The 15784-nt window shown below is 34.9% G+C and overlaps 1 protein-coding gene across 2 annotated transcripts in view; it reads left to right on the top strand.

Moving 5' to 3' along the window:
* The window catches only part of LOC5574270 (integrin alpha-PS3), a 39180-nt gene extending 29340 nt beyond the window's left edge, over window positions 1-9840 (top strand). For both annotated transcript variants that reach the window (XM_021843260.1, XM_021843262.1), the window contains exons 6-7: window positions 29-1325; window positions 9353-9840. In XM_021843260.1, the coding sequence (XP_021698952.1) occupies window positions 29-1325; window positions 9353-9397 (1342 nt within the window). In that variant the 3' untranslated portion in view covers window positions 9398-9840. The remainder of the gene's footprint in view (window positions 1-28; window positions 1326-9352) is intronic.
* The last annotated feature ends 5944 nt before the right edge of the window (window positions 9841-15784 follow it).

Here is a 15784-nt window from a genome sequence, read left to right as displayed (position 1 = left end):
ATCTCATATAAACGAATAATTTTTACAGATCGCCATACGTGATAGGAAGCACTAGGACAGCTTCTCTTCAATATGAAGTGGAGAATTTAGGCGAAAACGCTTTCTTGCCGCAGCTTAATGTAACCTTGCCTTCGATACTGTCACTGGCAAAACTTCCATCAAACTGCAAACTGACGAACCTAAACGATGGGTTGAATCTTATGTGTGATCTTAACAATGGACTTCCGCTTCGAACGGATGGCTCGACGAGAATGACGCTTGTACTGGATATGACTAAGATCGAAGGTACTGCTTTCTCCATCGATGCAGAGGTGTTCAGTACAAGTGAAGAGACCAATCGAGATGACAATGCTCTGCTTACGACAGTTCAACTACGAGAATTCAGCGAAATTGAAGTCGTTGGTAAAGCGTCGATAGCTGAAGTGAACCTGGAAACGCAAACCGGGAAAATTAACGTAACATATCAAATTCAAGTGATGAACAATGGACCAAGTAGTCTACGTGACTTAACTTTCACATTAAAGGTGCCCTTAAAGTATTATAAACCAAGCTCTTCTGATATACTGAACATTATAAATTTCAACGACATTTTTATAAGCGGCTATTATAACTACAAACATCTGGATTTTACATGGACCAAAGACAACGTGATCCTCATTCCGAATGTTAAAGAGTTCTCTACGCAACCTCCAGAGGTAGACAACCTCTACAAACAATCGATGGATTTCGATCTCTTATCAGCATCTTCTCACCAAGATCCGATGACTGACAGCAACAGTTTTTCAACACGTCGTCGACGCTCTGCTCAAACACAGTTCAACCGTTACACTGGTCAGCTCACCGAGCACTCGATTGTTCGTCGAAGTCTCGCCACCGTCAACCCAGCAATCCTAACTGGATTACCCGAGAATCGAACACTGTTCTTCCACTGCGACCAGGATGCGGTCCAAATTGAATGCGCGGATGTTAGCATTCAAGTGGCCAACTTCAAACCGGGAAATGTTCCCATCGTGATCAACATGCAGTTCGAGCTGAATCTGGATCTGGTGGCGGAGAGTTTTCTCGAACGGGAAGACATCTTCGCGCTGCAGATTTTGTCCCAGCTGTACAAACTGGAGGACGAAGGTGAAGTGGGATTTTCCATGGCCAAGAATAATCCTTTCACTGTGGTGTACAAACATCTGGACGCCAGCACCCCGCTTTGGGTGTACATCGTGTCGGCAATCGGAGGACTGCTTGTGCTCGTTTTGATTTCGTATGGCCTTTATAAGGCTGGTTTCTTCAAACGAGCCAAGAAGGAGGAGATCGAAAAGCTGCATCGGGAGGTGAGTTTAACTTGAAAGATCGTGATATTGGTGCTTTAATCTGAAAAAAATGTGGTATATGATACAATCTGCAGTAGACATTCACTGTCTATGAAAGCATATAACGGTAACATATAACGGTCCCATATGGATTCTCGAGCCAACACATTTTTTGTCATCGCAAAATTTATGTTTTACTGTAAAGTTTACTATGCATATAATACACTTTATATGAAAATGATTTGAAAAAATATGAAGTTGGTACAGTCCCTTATTACAAAATGAAGCTTTACAGTTTCTATATGAATTTTAAACCCAAATAGAAACTGCTAAACTTTAATTGTGTTCAAATTTATATTTTTTATAGCAAAAAGAATTATCTGAGCGGTTTTGCGTAACGAATTTAGCTTGCAGAAATGTACTAGAAAATTATGATCATTTGTGTTGAAAGACAAACTTTAAACCAAGAGTGTAATTTTCTCAATGCCTACTGTTTCCATTAGAGACAATCATGCTTTTATGAGCAGTTCAATACATGCAACATGTTAACGTTTTCTTATAAAATGGTCTGCAAAATGATTGCAGTTAATTACTTTATACTTATCGAACGTCTACTGTACTGCTTAAGAGCAGGGATGGTTGCAACTGAACCCCAACTCATAGGAACGTTACTGACCACATGCATTAAGAAAAAACAATGGGACCAAATAAATATTCCCAAATTTTTTATTTCGTAAGAACTTTTATTATGGTTCCTTAGAGAATTGAATAAGATTTTCCTGCAGAGGGACTTTAATATTTTTTGGAGGATTCCTCGTGAAAATATTCCAGATATTTTTGTAAACTATTTTCACCACAATTCCCAAATTGTCGGTTTCAGCCAGACTGAACCAAGTGTTTTTAGTGATTTTAGCAAAACTTACCGCAAGCATTTTGATTAACAGAGTATGTGTATTATTTGCTGTAATAATGGAAGTTATCTATTTAATTGAAAATCTGTATCAAAATAGAATTGGAAAAATCAGAATTGATGGAGTTCTTGGCTCATCTTAACAGAGCCAAAATACCATCTAGTCCGGTTTGTCTGAACACCCACCAAATTGCGTAAATTTGAAAAAATATAAAACCTTACGCATGTATTAGTTGTCATCCAGTACGACAATTCTCATCAAAATTTTGCTAATATTCCAAGAGTATGTTTGAAAATAGTCTATCAGAGAAATCGATTTTTAACTTTTAAAAACACAAACTCAAAAACGGTGCATTTGAATGACGTATGTCTTCAAACAACTTTCGAGAAATTCAACGAGAAGGGAAAAATAAAAACTGGAAATGGAAAGTATTTATTTCGTATCTAAAATTGTTGCGTTTCACAGCTCTCGAAACAACCAAATAGTATAGTTCTTGTCAACTTAAAACATTAGTTTGATTTTTCCGAACTATAGTTTGACCCACATAAAAAATGTTTTTTTCACGTCTACGCTTCCTGCTTCTTCTTATATATTAAAAAAAGATAAAACAAAATGTTCGGTATTTATTTTGATTTTATTTCAATAAAAAATAATGGTTCGATTTTGTATACATAATAGATTCTCGTAGTAAAGAGTTGGTAACAACAATTTCATTATTATCCTTCTTGTCCAAATAGTACCTAGCATTTTTTACACGTTTACTATATTCATTGTTCTTGTGGATTGTGCGTAAAAAAATGCAATTGAAAATTATTCCATATAAACTTTGACCATGAGTACATTTTACTTACTTGCTGAACCCCGTTTCTTAATCATAACTCAAATGTTCTCTTGCTAAGCTTGTTTTCCATACAAGCTTGCTGTAACGCATGCAACTTTGTAGATTAAATCAAAATAGTTTAATTTCACTTAGCAACATTGCTTTGAATTCAAATATGAGCAAACTGCACTTGCTGTTTAAAACTGCCGATCAATTTGACTAATGAAATTTTAATGAACGAAAATAGTTTATCACAGCATGACAAACTAAACAATGCAAAACAAAACTGAACAGACGAGAGGGAACAACACCGCTTCGAACAAACTTAGGTATATTTTTTAATTGTTTTAAAGTTGGCAAGAAATCAAGTTATTTATACAGATAGAAAAGATTAGAATCAACATAAGATTGCCGTTTCGGAGCAAATTATAATGCGTTGTAGTCAATTCAATTTTTGGTTAAAACAAGTAAGTTTATAGTTGAAGATAACAATTTCCTTAGCTCCGTGGTCACCAAAGTGCACATAATGTCTGTATCTCTTAAACCTGATAAGTTCCGCAATATTGTTCTTCGGGAAGCTGTTCTATTCCCAAAGTTATCAAGAACATCAAACTAAAATATTACAAAATCTATTTACCAAAAAAAAAACAACAAAAATGGTGGAAAAAACAGGGCTGAGGATCACTGCCTTAGCTGATATCAACTAAAATACATTTGGCATTATGAACTTTTATTGGCTTTTATCGGTGAAAGCGATACTACTCAAAGTGGAAGGGAGCAAGGAAAGTAATGAAAGAATATGATGGATAGAATCGCAAGCGAGCGACGAGAGAAATGAATAGAAGTTGAAAACTAACAGAGGGCCATATATGAACAACACAATCGAAGCGACAAATCGTTGCCTAACGTCCTGGTTGTGAACGGCTAGATGTTGTAGCGTTGGACACTACTAACACTAGACAGGCAAAAATTTGTCGCCTCGACCTGTTAACTATATTGTTCGGGGGGTAACATTGATCGGAATGACCCATCTCGTAAAAAGTTCGTATCACCATTTATTGAAGAAACATTTTCAATTTATGAATGGTGCTTCTCTTTCTTATATTCATAAGCCAATGAAAGTGAAGATTTTTGCGCAAATTGCGTTTACTTTATGCGTAAATTTGTCAACTTTTCGAAACAATTATTTCAATGGGTAAGGATGACGCTACCGAACATTCACGTCTCACATAAGTTCTGCAAACGATATGAGCAAGAAAAATGCGGTTCTTACTAAAAATGGCATCGCCGAAAACGATTCCATTGTCAAAACTTTCATAAGTATGCTCAATTAGGCAACATTAATAAATTACTGGTAAGAATATAGAATTCCCTTAGGAAATTGCCTACTTTTAGGCGTATTCCGTGGTTCGAGGTGTTTTTAATTTTAAAATACCGTAATCCGGGGTAACATTGATCAGCGGGGTAACATTGGTCGGGATGACTCATCTTATTAAACGTTCAAATAAAGATTTATTGATGAAACATTTTCGAACAATGAATGGTGCCTCTCTTTCGTATATTCATAAGCTAATGATAATTAAGGTTTTTGCCAAAATTGCGTTTAGTTCATGCGCAAATTTGTCAACTTTTTGAAACAATGATTTCTATCATTTTCACTAACACTACCGAAAATTCATGTCTCACATGAGTTCTGCAGATGATGTGATCAAGGAAAATGCGGTTCTTACTAAAAATGGCATCGCCGGAAACGATTCCGTTGTCAAATCTTTCATAAGTTTATTCAATTAGGCAACATTAACTAATTACTATTACGAATGTAGAATCTCCTGAGGCAATTGCCTACTTTTAGGCGTATTCCGCGGTTCAAGGTGTTTTTAATTTTGAAATAACTCAAAAAGTAAATGACTTGTAAGAGTTTGGTCTTCATATTCGGCTTCAGGGGCCTTGATTTTAGTAAGTAACGACATTTTCAATATTAGCGAACGTTGTTTACTTGGGTGATCAATGTTACCCCATATCAGCTGAATCAAAAAATCACTTAAAACATTTATTTAAACATGTTTAAATCTTTCGAAAAACAAAATAAAGTACATAGTTAGGAGCGGTGGGTGCCAGTACTTGTTTTAAAAATATGAAACTTGTAACATTTGTATTGTGAAATGAAATATTTAAGAAAAACTAAAAAAAATGATCAATGTTACCCCGGATTACGGTAACTTAAAAAGCAATTAACTTGTAAGCGTTTGGCCTTCATATTCAGCTTCGAGGGCCATGATTTAAGTAAGCAACGACATTTTCAATATTACCGAACAGCTTAATCAAAAATTCATTTCAAACATTATTTTAAACATGCTTAAATCTTTCAAAAAACAAAATGCAGTATATAGTCACGAGCTATGGGTAGCAGTACTTGTTTTAAAAATATAAAATTTGTAACATTTGCATTTTCAAATGAAATATTTAAGAAATATTAAAAAAATGATCAATGTTACCCCGGATTACGGTACCCACTAGCTCGCTACTAAAACTAGGCTGTCAAGGATACGTGACGCACTTATAATGACTTCATCAAATAGTGATCGTAGAACAAATTGTTTGTAAGTGTTGCAAAAATGCTAAAATCTTGTATTTTTTTAATATTTGCATATAAATCCTCAAATGCGCTTGATTCCAACGAAAATAGCATTGACGTAAAGTGTCATACTAACACTCTTTACTTTTGCATTCGTTTTGCTTAGCTGATGAATAGAAACTTCGTTATTTTGTTTAATATTTTGTGGGTCTCGCACTATCAAAGTTACCCGCATTATCAAAGTTACCCCATTTTACGGTACTTGGGTTGTGAAAACAGAATCGATTGAGATTAACTTAATTTGAAATCTGTACGGAAGTGAAGTATTTTTTTTCAAAATATTCCTGGGGTTATAGATTTTTTATGGACAATAACAAGGAGAATTGGGAGAGTTATGTGCATTTGTATCAAAGTATCTAATATCACCCAAAGTTGTATCGAACGTGGCTAGGCACTTCGGGTCAGCTAGTTTAGAGCAACGCCATCAGAGCCTTTGTGCCTTCAGATATATCAGCAATTGAAAACAACCCTTTTCTTAAAGAAAACTTCTGGTAACTCTGCAACCATAAGAGATAGAGCCTTAGTTGCTTCGGAGAAAAGTTGCGTAATCAAAAGTTCCAATAGTGCTCGGTTTTTGCGTTTTGAATTTTTGCGAGAAAATATTATAGAAAAAAAGTTATCAAAAAAAACTGATTTTTCAGGGACCACCCTAACTTGTTTGTTTAAAAAATCCTAGCTCACGAACCATAAGAGATAGAAATTTAGGTTCTTCGGCAATGTTGCTCCAAATTGGTTGTCCTTAGTCGTTGTATGCAGAACATTGTACAGGTCTAAATGCATTAGAAAAATATATAAACTGATCTTTTGAACCATAAGAACTATCCCAATTTCATATCACTAAAAATATGGAAAAACTTTCCTGACGATTCTGTGTATCTAAAACTGACCGTTTATACAATCATTTTTGTCTTCTTAGATATGGCTTTGGGACCAATGCACAATTGTCCGAATCGACAATTTAGCAGGGAAAAACATGTTTTCTCCGTTCTCGTTAATTTTAGACGTTCGATGTCTCCAGAGAAGTTATTCGTAATTCGTAATTGAGTTTTGCATCTTCTAAAAAAAGTTGAATAGGGTGGCCCTTTTTTAAGTTTAAATTTTGACTGAAACTTTTTTGTTTGCTCAAATATGTGCCTGTGCTCTTCTGCAAAGTTTTAGAAAATGCTAATTTGAATCACTTTGTCGAAAACACGTTCGATCTAGCTCTTCCTTTGAGTTGAGTAAATTTATTCTGAAAGTTTTAACTCAGGGTGGACCCGAAAATCAGGTAACTTGGTCTAACTTTTTTGTTTTCTGTTTAATGTGTACTGTGGTCTTTAGAAGAGTTGCAGAGGAAGTAATGGTACCGTAAAACGGGGTAACTTTGATAGTGCGAGACCCACAACATATTAAACGAAATAACGAAGTTTTTGTCAATCAGCAAAGAAAAACTAATGCAAAAGTAAAGAGTTTTAGTATGACACTTCATGTCAAAGCTATTTTCGTTGGAATCAAGTGCATTTGAGGATTTGTATGCAGATATTAAAATTTTATAAGATTTTAGCATTTTTGCAACGCTTACAAACAATCTGTTCTACGATCAATATTTGATGGAGTCATAATGAGTTCGTCACTCATCCTTAACAGCCTAGTTATAGTAGAACATGAATTCGGTCTCAAATCTCTTAGCGAAAACCATTTTTACAAACTGCTACCGTAAATTCGGGTGTAATTGATCAGTAGGGTGAAATTGATCACCGTGTCACGCGATTTTATTTCTTACTAATAATGCACCGAGCTCATTGCAACCTATAGTAAATGAACGTTGTTTGTCTTAAATAATGACTAATTGTGTATTGTGAAGTTTTTTGTGCCACAGAATGTTTATTTCTATGAAATTAATGTAAAATTCTAGAATCAAGTTTAATGTGGAATTGATCATCATCTGTAAACTTCTAGTTCTAAACAAGGATTTGGACATGGTGTAAACCTGAAAGTTTGTGAGGATGCTTACAATATATCTCCAAAACAGATTTTACTATCAAAACTCTTACCAATTTGCTCGTTTTGTTGAAAAATTCAATTTTTTGCAACAAAGTAGGGAAATCCTTTGGAAATTGCCTTCATTTAGGCGTTTTTCGCGGTTTCCTTGAAATTAAATTATTCATTATTTCCATAAATATTGTCTCGTTAAGAATTTGGCAAGCATATTTGGATTCAAGAGGCTCAAATTAAGTATGTAAAGTTGATTTCGAAACTAACAATAATAACAATGATAAGTGATCAATTTCACCCCGAAATGGGATTCCCCGATTTTTAATTTAAGACCAGATTTTTGGCACTAACATCACATTTGTTAAAAAAATTTCGGTGCATGAGCCAATGAGGTTCACCGTCGTACTTGTTTTCTTGCATTTAGTTGTATAATATTGATAACATTTTAGAAAGCACACCAAGAAAACAGTGAAAAATGATCAATTTCACCCGAAATTACGGTAGGGTCGATGTACCAATAGCCGCATAGCTAAGAACAAAAAATCGTATAAAATCGAAAAATAACGCTAGCGTCATTATTTTTACATCATCCGAAAGCTTTTTATCTTGGTTTTGCGGGAAAAATATGAAAACTACGAAAACTCAAATGTATGTATTTATTATCGCGTGTGCCACTATAGGAATACATGTGCCTATAGTAGCACTATTTCTAATTCCTGTTCCTATAGTAGCACTAGCATCACGGCGTTGGCAAAATACTTATCAAAATCGTATTTTTACAAAACTTTTATATTTTTCCTACACAGTGTGGATCAAAAGCTTTCGTTTGATGTAAAAAAAGTTGTTATTTCATAAAGTATTTTGTATAATAAAAAATAGTTTCTCTCAGTAGTGCTACTATAGGAACAATAGGTTAACTTTAGGCGCAAGGGAGCTCAAATTTTAAGCAAAACTAAATATTTCGATCATTTTTTGAACAAAATCAAGCTGTGTATCAATGGTACTTAGATTAATAGCTCCTGCCCTTCATGTCAAAAAATATTTTGAAAAGATTTATAGCTAAACGGTCGTAAAAAGCCACTAGTGCGACTATAGGGGACTGTCCACTAAGGGAACACCGACCCTACCATTTTTGTAATCTGAGTCAGAAATTTCCATATAGCGTTAAACGCCTAGAGGTATACAACGCCCTACAAATGTTCGTTATTCATTCAATTTTGTTCGATTGATACTCCATAATCAAAGTTACCCCAAAACAGAAAACCGACTTTCGATTATATGGAAAATTATATATCCATTCAAAATAAATATTTTGGCAATCTATCTACTACAATCTATAGCTAGGATGTCAGTACTTGTTTTAAAAATATAAATTGTGATTCTTTGAAACAGCATGCATAAATATTGAATTTTTCTTCGAAAAAACTATCAAAGTTACCCCGTTTCACGGTAGTACTTTGTTTTAGTACTGCAATTAGGACTAGGGGGTGACTGGTTGAACCCCAGACCTTTCGATTTTTGTGAAATGATCTAATATATAGTGGCTTAAATTCGCAAAAAACGAGACTTTAAAACCACTTCCCACTCAAACAGAGACACAAAAGAATAATTTCATTTAGTGATCAAGTCTGTTCCACCCACCATCAGCCCTAAGATAAATAAGTTTAAAAATGAAAGCTAAGTCTAACATATTCTACTTACCTTTCAGAGCGTTCGAATGAATCAACCGCAGGACACCGATGATGATAGCTAGAACGAAGAAGCGTGTTGTTCCTATGCCAAGTACGACGGAAGCCATACAAGACAATCGAACATTACCAAATGTACGGATTTGTACGATTAGCCAATTAGTGAGTTCAAACCATTACCATAAGACTTTGTTAGGTGTGTAAGGTTACTAAAATAGGGAATACTTAGTAAACAATGTAGTCATTCTAGAAGGTAAGATAATTTATTGATCCACTGTAAGATTTCTTTCAATTTTCAATAAAACATGCAGCCATATCCCTTTTGGAGCAATAAAAACAAAATGTCAATATATTTATTCCGTATCACTTCCTTTTCAACCTACTTAAAATCTGTACAAAAAAGTTTGACTAAAACTTCGTAACAACGTTTTTGTTCCATTTCTCATATTTTAAGTTTTGTGAAAAAATGAGCCATGTTATTTCGTGTTGCGCTTCTCTTGTTGGGGCATCAAGCAAATGAAATATAAGAATAAAGTTGTGTTGGGTCGAATAGTCTTGAAACGTGTACAGTTTTCTGAATGGTATCCATTGCTACGAACAGGTTTATTTTGGTTGATTTTAGTGCAGTTTGGAGCAATGCTAAGTAACGAATTTCTATAAAATGCAGAGCAGAAATAAGTACCGATCAATGGGTGACCAACATTGTCATTTCGTATTTTTTAATGTTTCAATAATATTGTCTTCTTATTACCATCCATCTTCGTCTTGGTTTCACAATTTATCTTAATTTTAGATATATTTCCTCCAGTAGTTCAATGATCAGTTTAGTTACACACAAGGGTGGGTATGCTTTTAGCAAGTTTCTTTATTGATATTGTTTTTCAATTTAAATTTTCTCATAACTACTTAGATACGATTTATATGCAGGACGCGATTCAAATGGTGAACGTTATCTAAAATTTGAAGAATAGTTGATTAACTACAGAAAAACAGATTTCATGCATTTGATGCATTTAAATATACGCTTTATTTCAAAGGTCCAGTTATTTGAGAAGGATGATTAGAAAGACGAATGAATGTGTTTTTTCTTGCTATAAAATTCGCGATGATTTCACTACCAAGTTTACGGAAGGCTTCGGAAATTCTAAGGTAAGTACAAAGTTTAGGTGCGTGTTTCACGAGGAGGCTCACGAGAATACATTGGAGCGGATTCGTTTTTTTATAGCTTAAATGCAGGAAATATCAGTATTTGACTGAAAATCATGCCGAGTGTGGTGAAATGGTCGTCCATCAGATATTTTGATTAAAAATTCACTGCGTTCATACGACTACAACAACTTACACGAACCGTTTTTTTCAGTTTATTAGATGGTCAACTAATTATTCGTTTCCTCAAACTGCCAATTCCGTCAATGTGGCTAAAATAGAAACTAAATTCAGTCATGTTCGTATGGCATTGGCAGTTCTATGCTTCCTTGCGTTCGCACCAATAGATTTAACCTGTATATATATCTTTTTGATAAATTTCTACACTTTGTGAGAAACATGGTCAACCATTGTAACACTCTATTCAACGCGATTATGATTCGTTTCGGTAGCTCTCTTTAGGCTCTTGATCACTGTTCATATGTTTCGGTATCATGTTGTCATTTTGATATTTTGTTACTTAACTAGGCTAACTTTTTCCATTCTGAATCCTAACTCAATTAGCTTGTATGATCTGCCAAGGGTTTCTCCTGGTATAAGAGATACAGTCTTGTACTGCAACAATCTTCATGTTTATTGTAATTGTTCATTGAAAAAAATTGTAAGTTTCCAGATAAATTTTAAATTGCGAACGGATGTGTATTATTTTGGATTTTTCATAATAAGTCTGTGTTATTCAAGTTTTCCATTATTCAAATATAAAAACAAATTCAAGCCTAATAATACCATAATAAGTTATTGTGTTAATACTACTGAACAAAATATTCAACAAACTAATACGCCAATTTAGCTTCTTTCTTTTTTTTAGCTTCTCTTCTTTGCTATTCTTTCTAGGGATGAAATGTATGATGCTGAAAAGTACGTCAAAATTCACAATTAGTTTGAAGCTCTATACTGTCAGAAATTTGGTACAGCTAATATCGCATATTAGGTGAATAATAAGAAAATAATTCTGATAGAAATTTCATTGCTGTTACATTACGAGGCGCATCTATAATCTCAATGTGACTGCTATGCGGTTACAATTGCCAATGTGACAAAACAACTTGGTATTTTTTTTTTCGAATTTTATAGAAAAATCTCACAGATTTCAGTAAGTGGATCGAAAGTGTTTATCATTTGATGACTCTCCACGGTATTAACTCGAAATTGTCAAAAATTTCGGATGTAACAAATATGCAGTTGGGGCCCAGATAGCCGTAGCGGTAAACGCGCAGCTATTCAGCATGACCATGCTGAGGGTCGTGGGTTCGAATCCCGCTGGTCGAGGATCTTTTCGTAAAGGAAATTTTCTCGATTCCCAGGGCATAGAGTATCTTCGTACCTGCCACACGATATACACATGCAAAAGTGGTCAATCGGCAAAGAAAGCTCTCAGTTAATAACTGTGGAAGTGCTCATAAGAACACTAATCTGAGAAGCAGGCTTTGTCCCAGTTGGGACGTAACGCCAGAAAGAAGAAGAAATATGCAGTTGAATGAAACTACAAGAATAAGGAAACAAAGTAGCCTTCAATCCAGGCTGTTCGATTCAAGTGTTGAAACAAAGGTTTGTTGGGCATTTCCCAGAAAGTCAAACACCAGAAACCCATTCCCCAGAATAAGACATTCCCTCCTCCTTCTTTCTGGCGTTACGTCCTCACTGGGACAGGGCCTGCTTCTCAGCTTAGTGTTCTTATGAGCACTTCCACATTTATTAACTGAGAGCTTACTATGCCAATGACCATTTTTGCATGTGTATATCGTGTGGCAGGTACGAAGATACTCTATCCCAAGTACCGTAATCCGGGGTAACATTGATCAGCGGGGTAACATTGGTCGGGATGACTCATCTTATTAAACGTTCAAATAAAGATTTATTGATGAAACATTTTCGAACAATGAATGGTGCCTCTCTTTCGTATATTCATAAGCTAATGATAATTAAGGTTTTTGCCAAAATTGCGTTTAGTTCATGCGCAAATTTGTCAACTTTTTGAAACAATGATTTCTATCATTTTCACTGACACTACCGAAAATTCATGTCTCACATGAGTTCTGCAGATGATGTGATCAAGGAAAATGCGGTTCTTACTAAAAATGGCATCGCCGGAAACGATTCCGTTGTCAAATCTTTCATAAGTTTATTCAATTAGGCAACATTAACTAATTACTATTACGAATGTAGAATCTCCTGAGGCAATTGCCTACTTTTAGGCGTATTCCGCGGTTCAAGGTGTTTTTAATTTTGAAATAACTCAAAAAGTAAATGACTTGTAAGAGTTTGGTCTTCATATTCGGCTTCAGGGGCCTTGATTTTAGTAAGTAACGACATTTTCAATATTAGCGAACGTTGTTTACTTGGGTGATCAATGTTACCCCATATCAGCTGAATCAAAAAATCACTTAAAACATTTATTTAAACATGTTTAAATCTTTCGAAAAACAAAATAAAGTACATAGTTAGGAGCGGTGGGTGCCAGTACTTGTTTTAAAAATATGAAACTTGTAACATTTGTATTGTGAAATGAAATATTTAAGAAAAACTAAAAAAAATGATCAATGTTACCCCGGATTACGGTAACACAGAAAACATCTTCTCGGTCAGCTCTCTGAAAATTATGTTATATTCAGGTGTTAAAGATAAAATCCAATACATCTTCTGCTTTAATGCCGTTCTGATGATGTTTTAGGGAAACATATTTATATTAGGCAAGCACAGAAATCACAGTTACGTTATATTTCTGTTCGATTCTTGTATATATAACTTAGCTAAAAAACTACCCATGACTAAAATCAGCTGATGTAACTTAGTTATAAAGCTGCATACGAAAACATATTGCATACATCTCTGTTTTGATTGTTGTGATTATGATGTTATAATAATGCTTTTTTCTGTCAATTGAAAAACAAATTTAGCATCTCAGTTTCTCTTCGAAGATTGATGCAGAGATTTCTCGCTCAACTTTTCTAAAGGACCTATCTAACATTGAGAGGCTCTCTTTGTTTACTTTCTCTTTAATCAATAACTGAGTCGCATTAACCTCCTCTGTTGCGTTTTTTGTATGAAACGCTAGTCAAGGAAATTGCCTTTCGATCTATAGTGAAAAACTTCCCAAAAGCTTTAGTATTCCACTGTTATAATTGAAAGAGAGCGAGAGAGGAGAGAATCTCTCATTTGTACATAGGTCCTTTAGTAATGTTTAGCGAGATTTATATTTTGAAGCATAACAAAATATGGGAAGATACGTTATGCAAATTGGTGATCAATGCAAGCGGAAAGGGGAAAATGAATGAAGATGGATGTTTTAATTAATAGTACACGAAATGAAAAACTTGTCAGATGTTGTGATTTTTTCCGATGAAAAAGATTATTTTGTCTCAATGACGATGCTCACATTTACCATGAGTAAAATAGCATGTTTATTTTTTTATTTCTGTTGTTTTGAACACGTATTTGATACTTATTTAAAACATTCCAATACCTGTTTTTCTATGGCTACAATCAAAGCAAGGCCATGTAACAGCACCGCTCAGAAAAATGAAGACAAATGAATTTGCGATTTTAAGCACGTCTTGACTTGCCGTTCGACCCAGTCACTGTTTAATGTTTCTAGTATCACATCCTCAAAATATACAAATCAATTAAATTATCATCGATTCATAAACAAATAACCACGACAAAACTTTTTGACCCGCACTGTGTGCTGGTGGTCAACTACACCATGTTTCTTGATTGTTCGATCTGACGAAAATTTGACACAACCGTATAGATTTCACGAAAAAATAAGTAGCAACTGCATATGCATAAGCGGCGCGTGAATAATCAATAAGTACAGCTCTTCGTTTCACCAGAAAACCGAAACCGCATATAAAAAACACATATCCTTTATGCACAAAGCTCACCTTATATTTTGAACATGAACATGAACATAATAAAAAAAATCCCAACTAAATTTTATGCACCAAGACATTCCTTTTTGATCACAGTACTTGCACTTGAATACATGACGAATCTTTTCCATTTGTTTCTTTTTTTACAGCTGTCAAAACATTTCAAGCAATACACAATGTGCGCTTGTATTTTTACATGCCAGATTACATCTTGATAACTTGAATATAACTTAATGGTTATAATGATGTATGATAAAACTTCGATATAACAAATTCGAATGCTATGAGAAGTATGAAACAGGTATTGTAAAACATTCAGGTGAACGAAGAAGATGTTTTAAAAGCCTTCCGTTCTTGCGCTTTTTCGGTTATAAAGGTGTATGATATTCATTATTGTACATTTGAACCAAAACAGCGATGATGTATGAAAGGTGTATTTTTATGACTTATTTATTACCAATTGTGTTACTTGGGATGCCCTGGGAAGTCGAGAAAATTTCCAACCCGAAAAGATCCTCGACCGGTGGGATTCGAACCCACGACCCTCAGCTTGGTCTTGCTGAATAGCTGCGCGTTTACCGCTACGGCTATCTGGGCCCCAATCTAGGACATTCCCAAGAATCGTTTTAATACGTTTTTAAAGAGTGGAAAAAATAAATTTGGTTATTTAAAAGACAATTTACACCGTCTTCAGCCAAAGGCTGTACAGACTGAACAATCACGAACATTAGTCAACGGACAACACGGAACACCCAGTAGCCCAGCATTGAATTTTTCGTTTGACGAAAAGTTTCCACCGACTGGAGCGGGAATCGAACCCACGTGGCACTCACAATACGTCTAAACGACTGACGCCGCTAACCGCAAGGCCACGAAGCCCACATTTAGTTTTTTATTGTCGTTAAAAAAAACCTACTGAATTGATTCGAATTCCCAGAAGCTTCGAATTCCGGACACAGATGTTTATTCACCCAATGTATTATTTTTTCAAAGTTATTATTATGGACCTCCAATGAACAAAATCGGAATTGAGTTTAAATAAAACCTTTTAAAAGGCGAGTGTTTGCTTCCTTTATGTCAGGCAAACCAACTAAGGGGTCGTCCATAAACCACTTGGTCATCTATGGGGAGGAATGATTTGGCCAAAGACCACGGCTCATACAAATTTCAAAACGTTTGTATGGACAAAAGATCACGAAGGGGGAAGGAGGTGGTTTTGAAAATCCAAAATAAATGACTACGTGGCTCATGGCTAGAACCAACCAAAATCTTAAGGGGAAAATGCTGTTTAACAATTATACATCTGCTTAACATGATTATGCTACTGTAGTTTCCCTGAATATCATTTCCCCGAATGCCATCTCTCCGAATGAC

This window comes from Aedes aegypti, chromosome 2, assembly GCF_002204515.2.
Source record: "Aedes aegypti strain LVP_AGWG chromosome 2, AaegL5.0 Primary Assembly, whole genome shotgun sequence".
Taxonomy (NCBI): Eukaryota; Metazoa; Arthropoda; class Insecta; order Diptera; family Culicidae; genus Aedes; species Aedes aegypti.
Note: the sequence above shows the minus strand (reverse complement) of the source record. Positions and strands in the feature narration are given on the sequence as shown.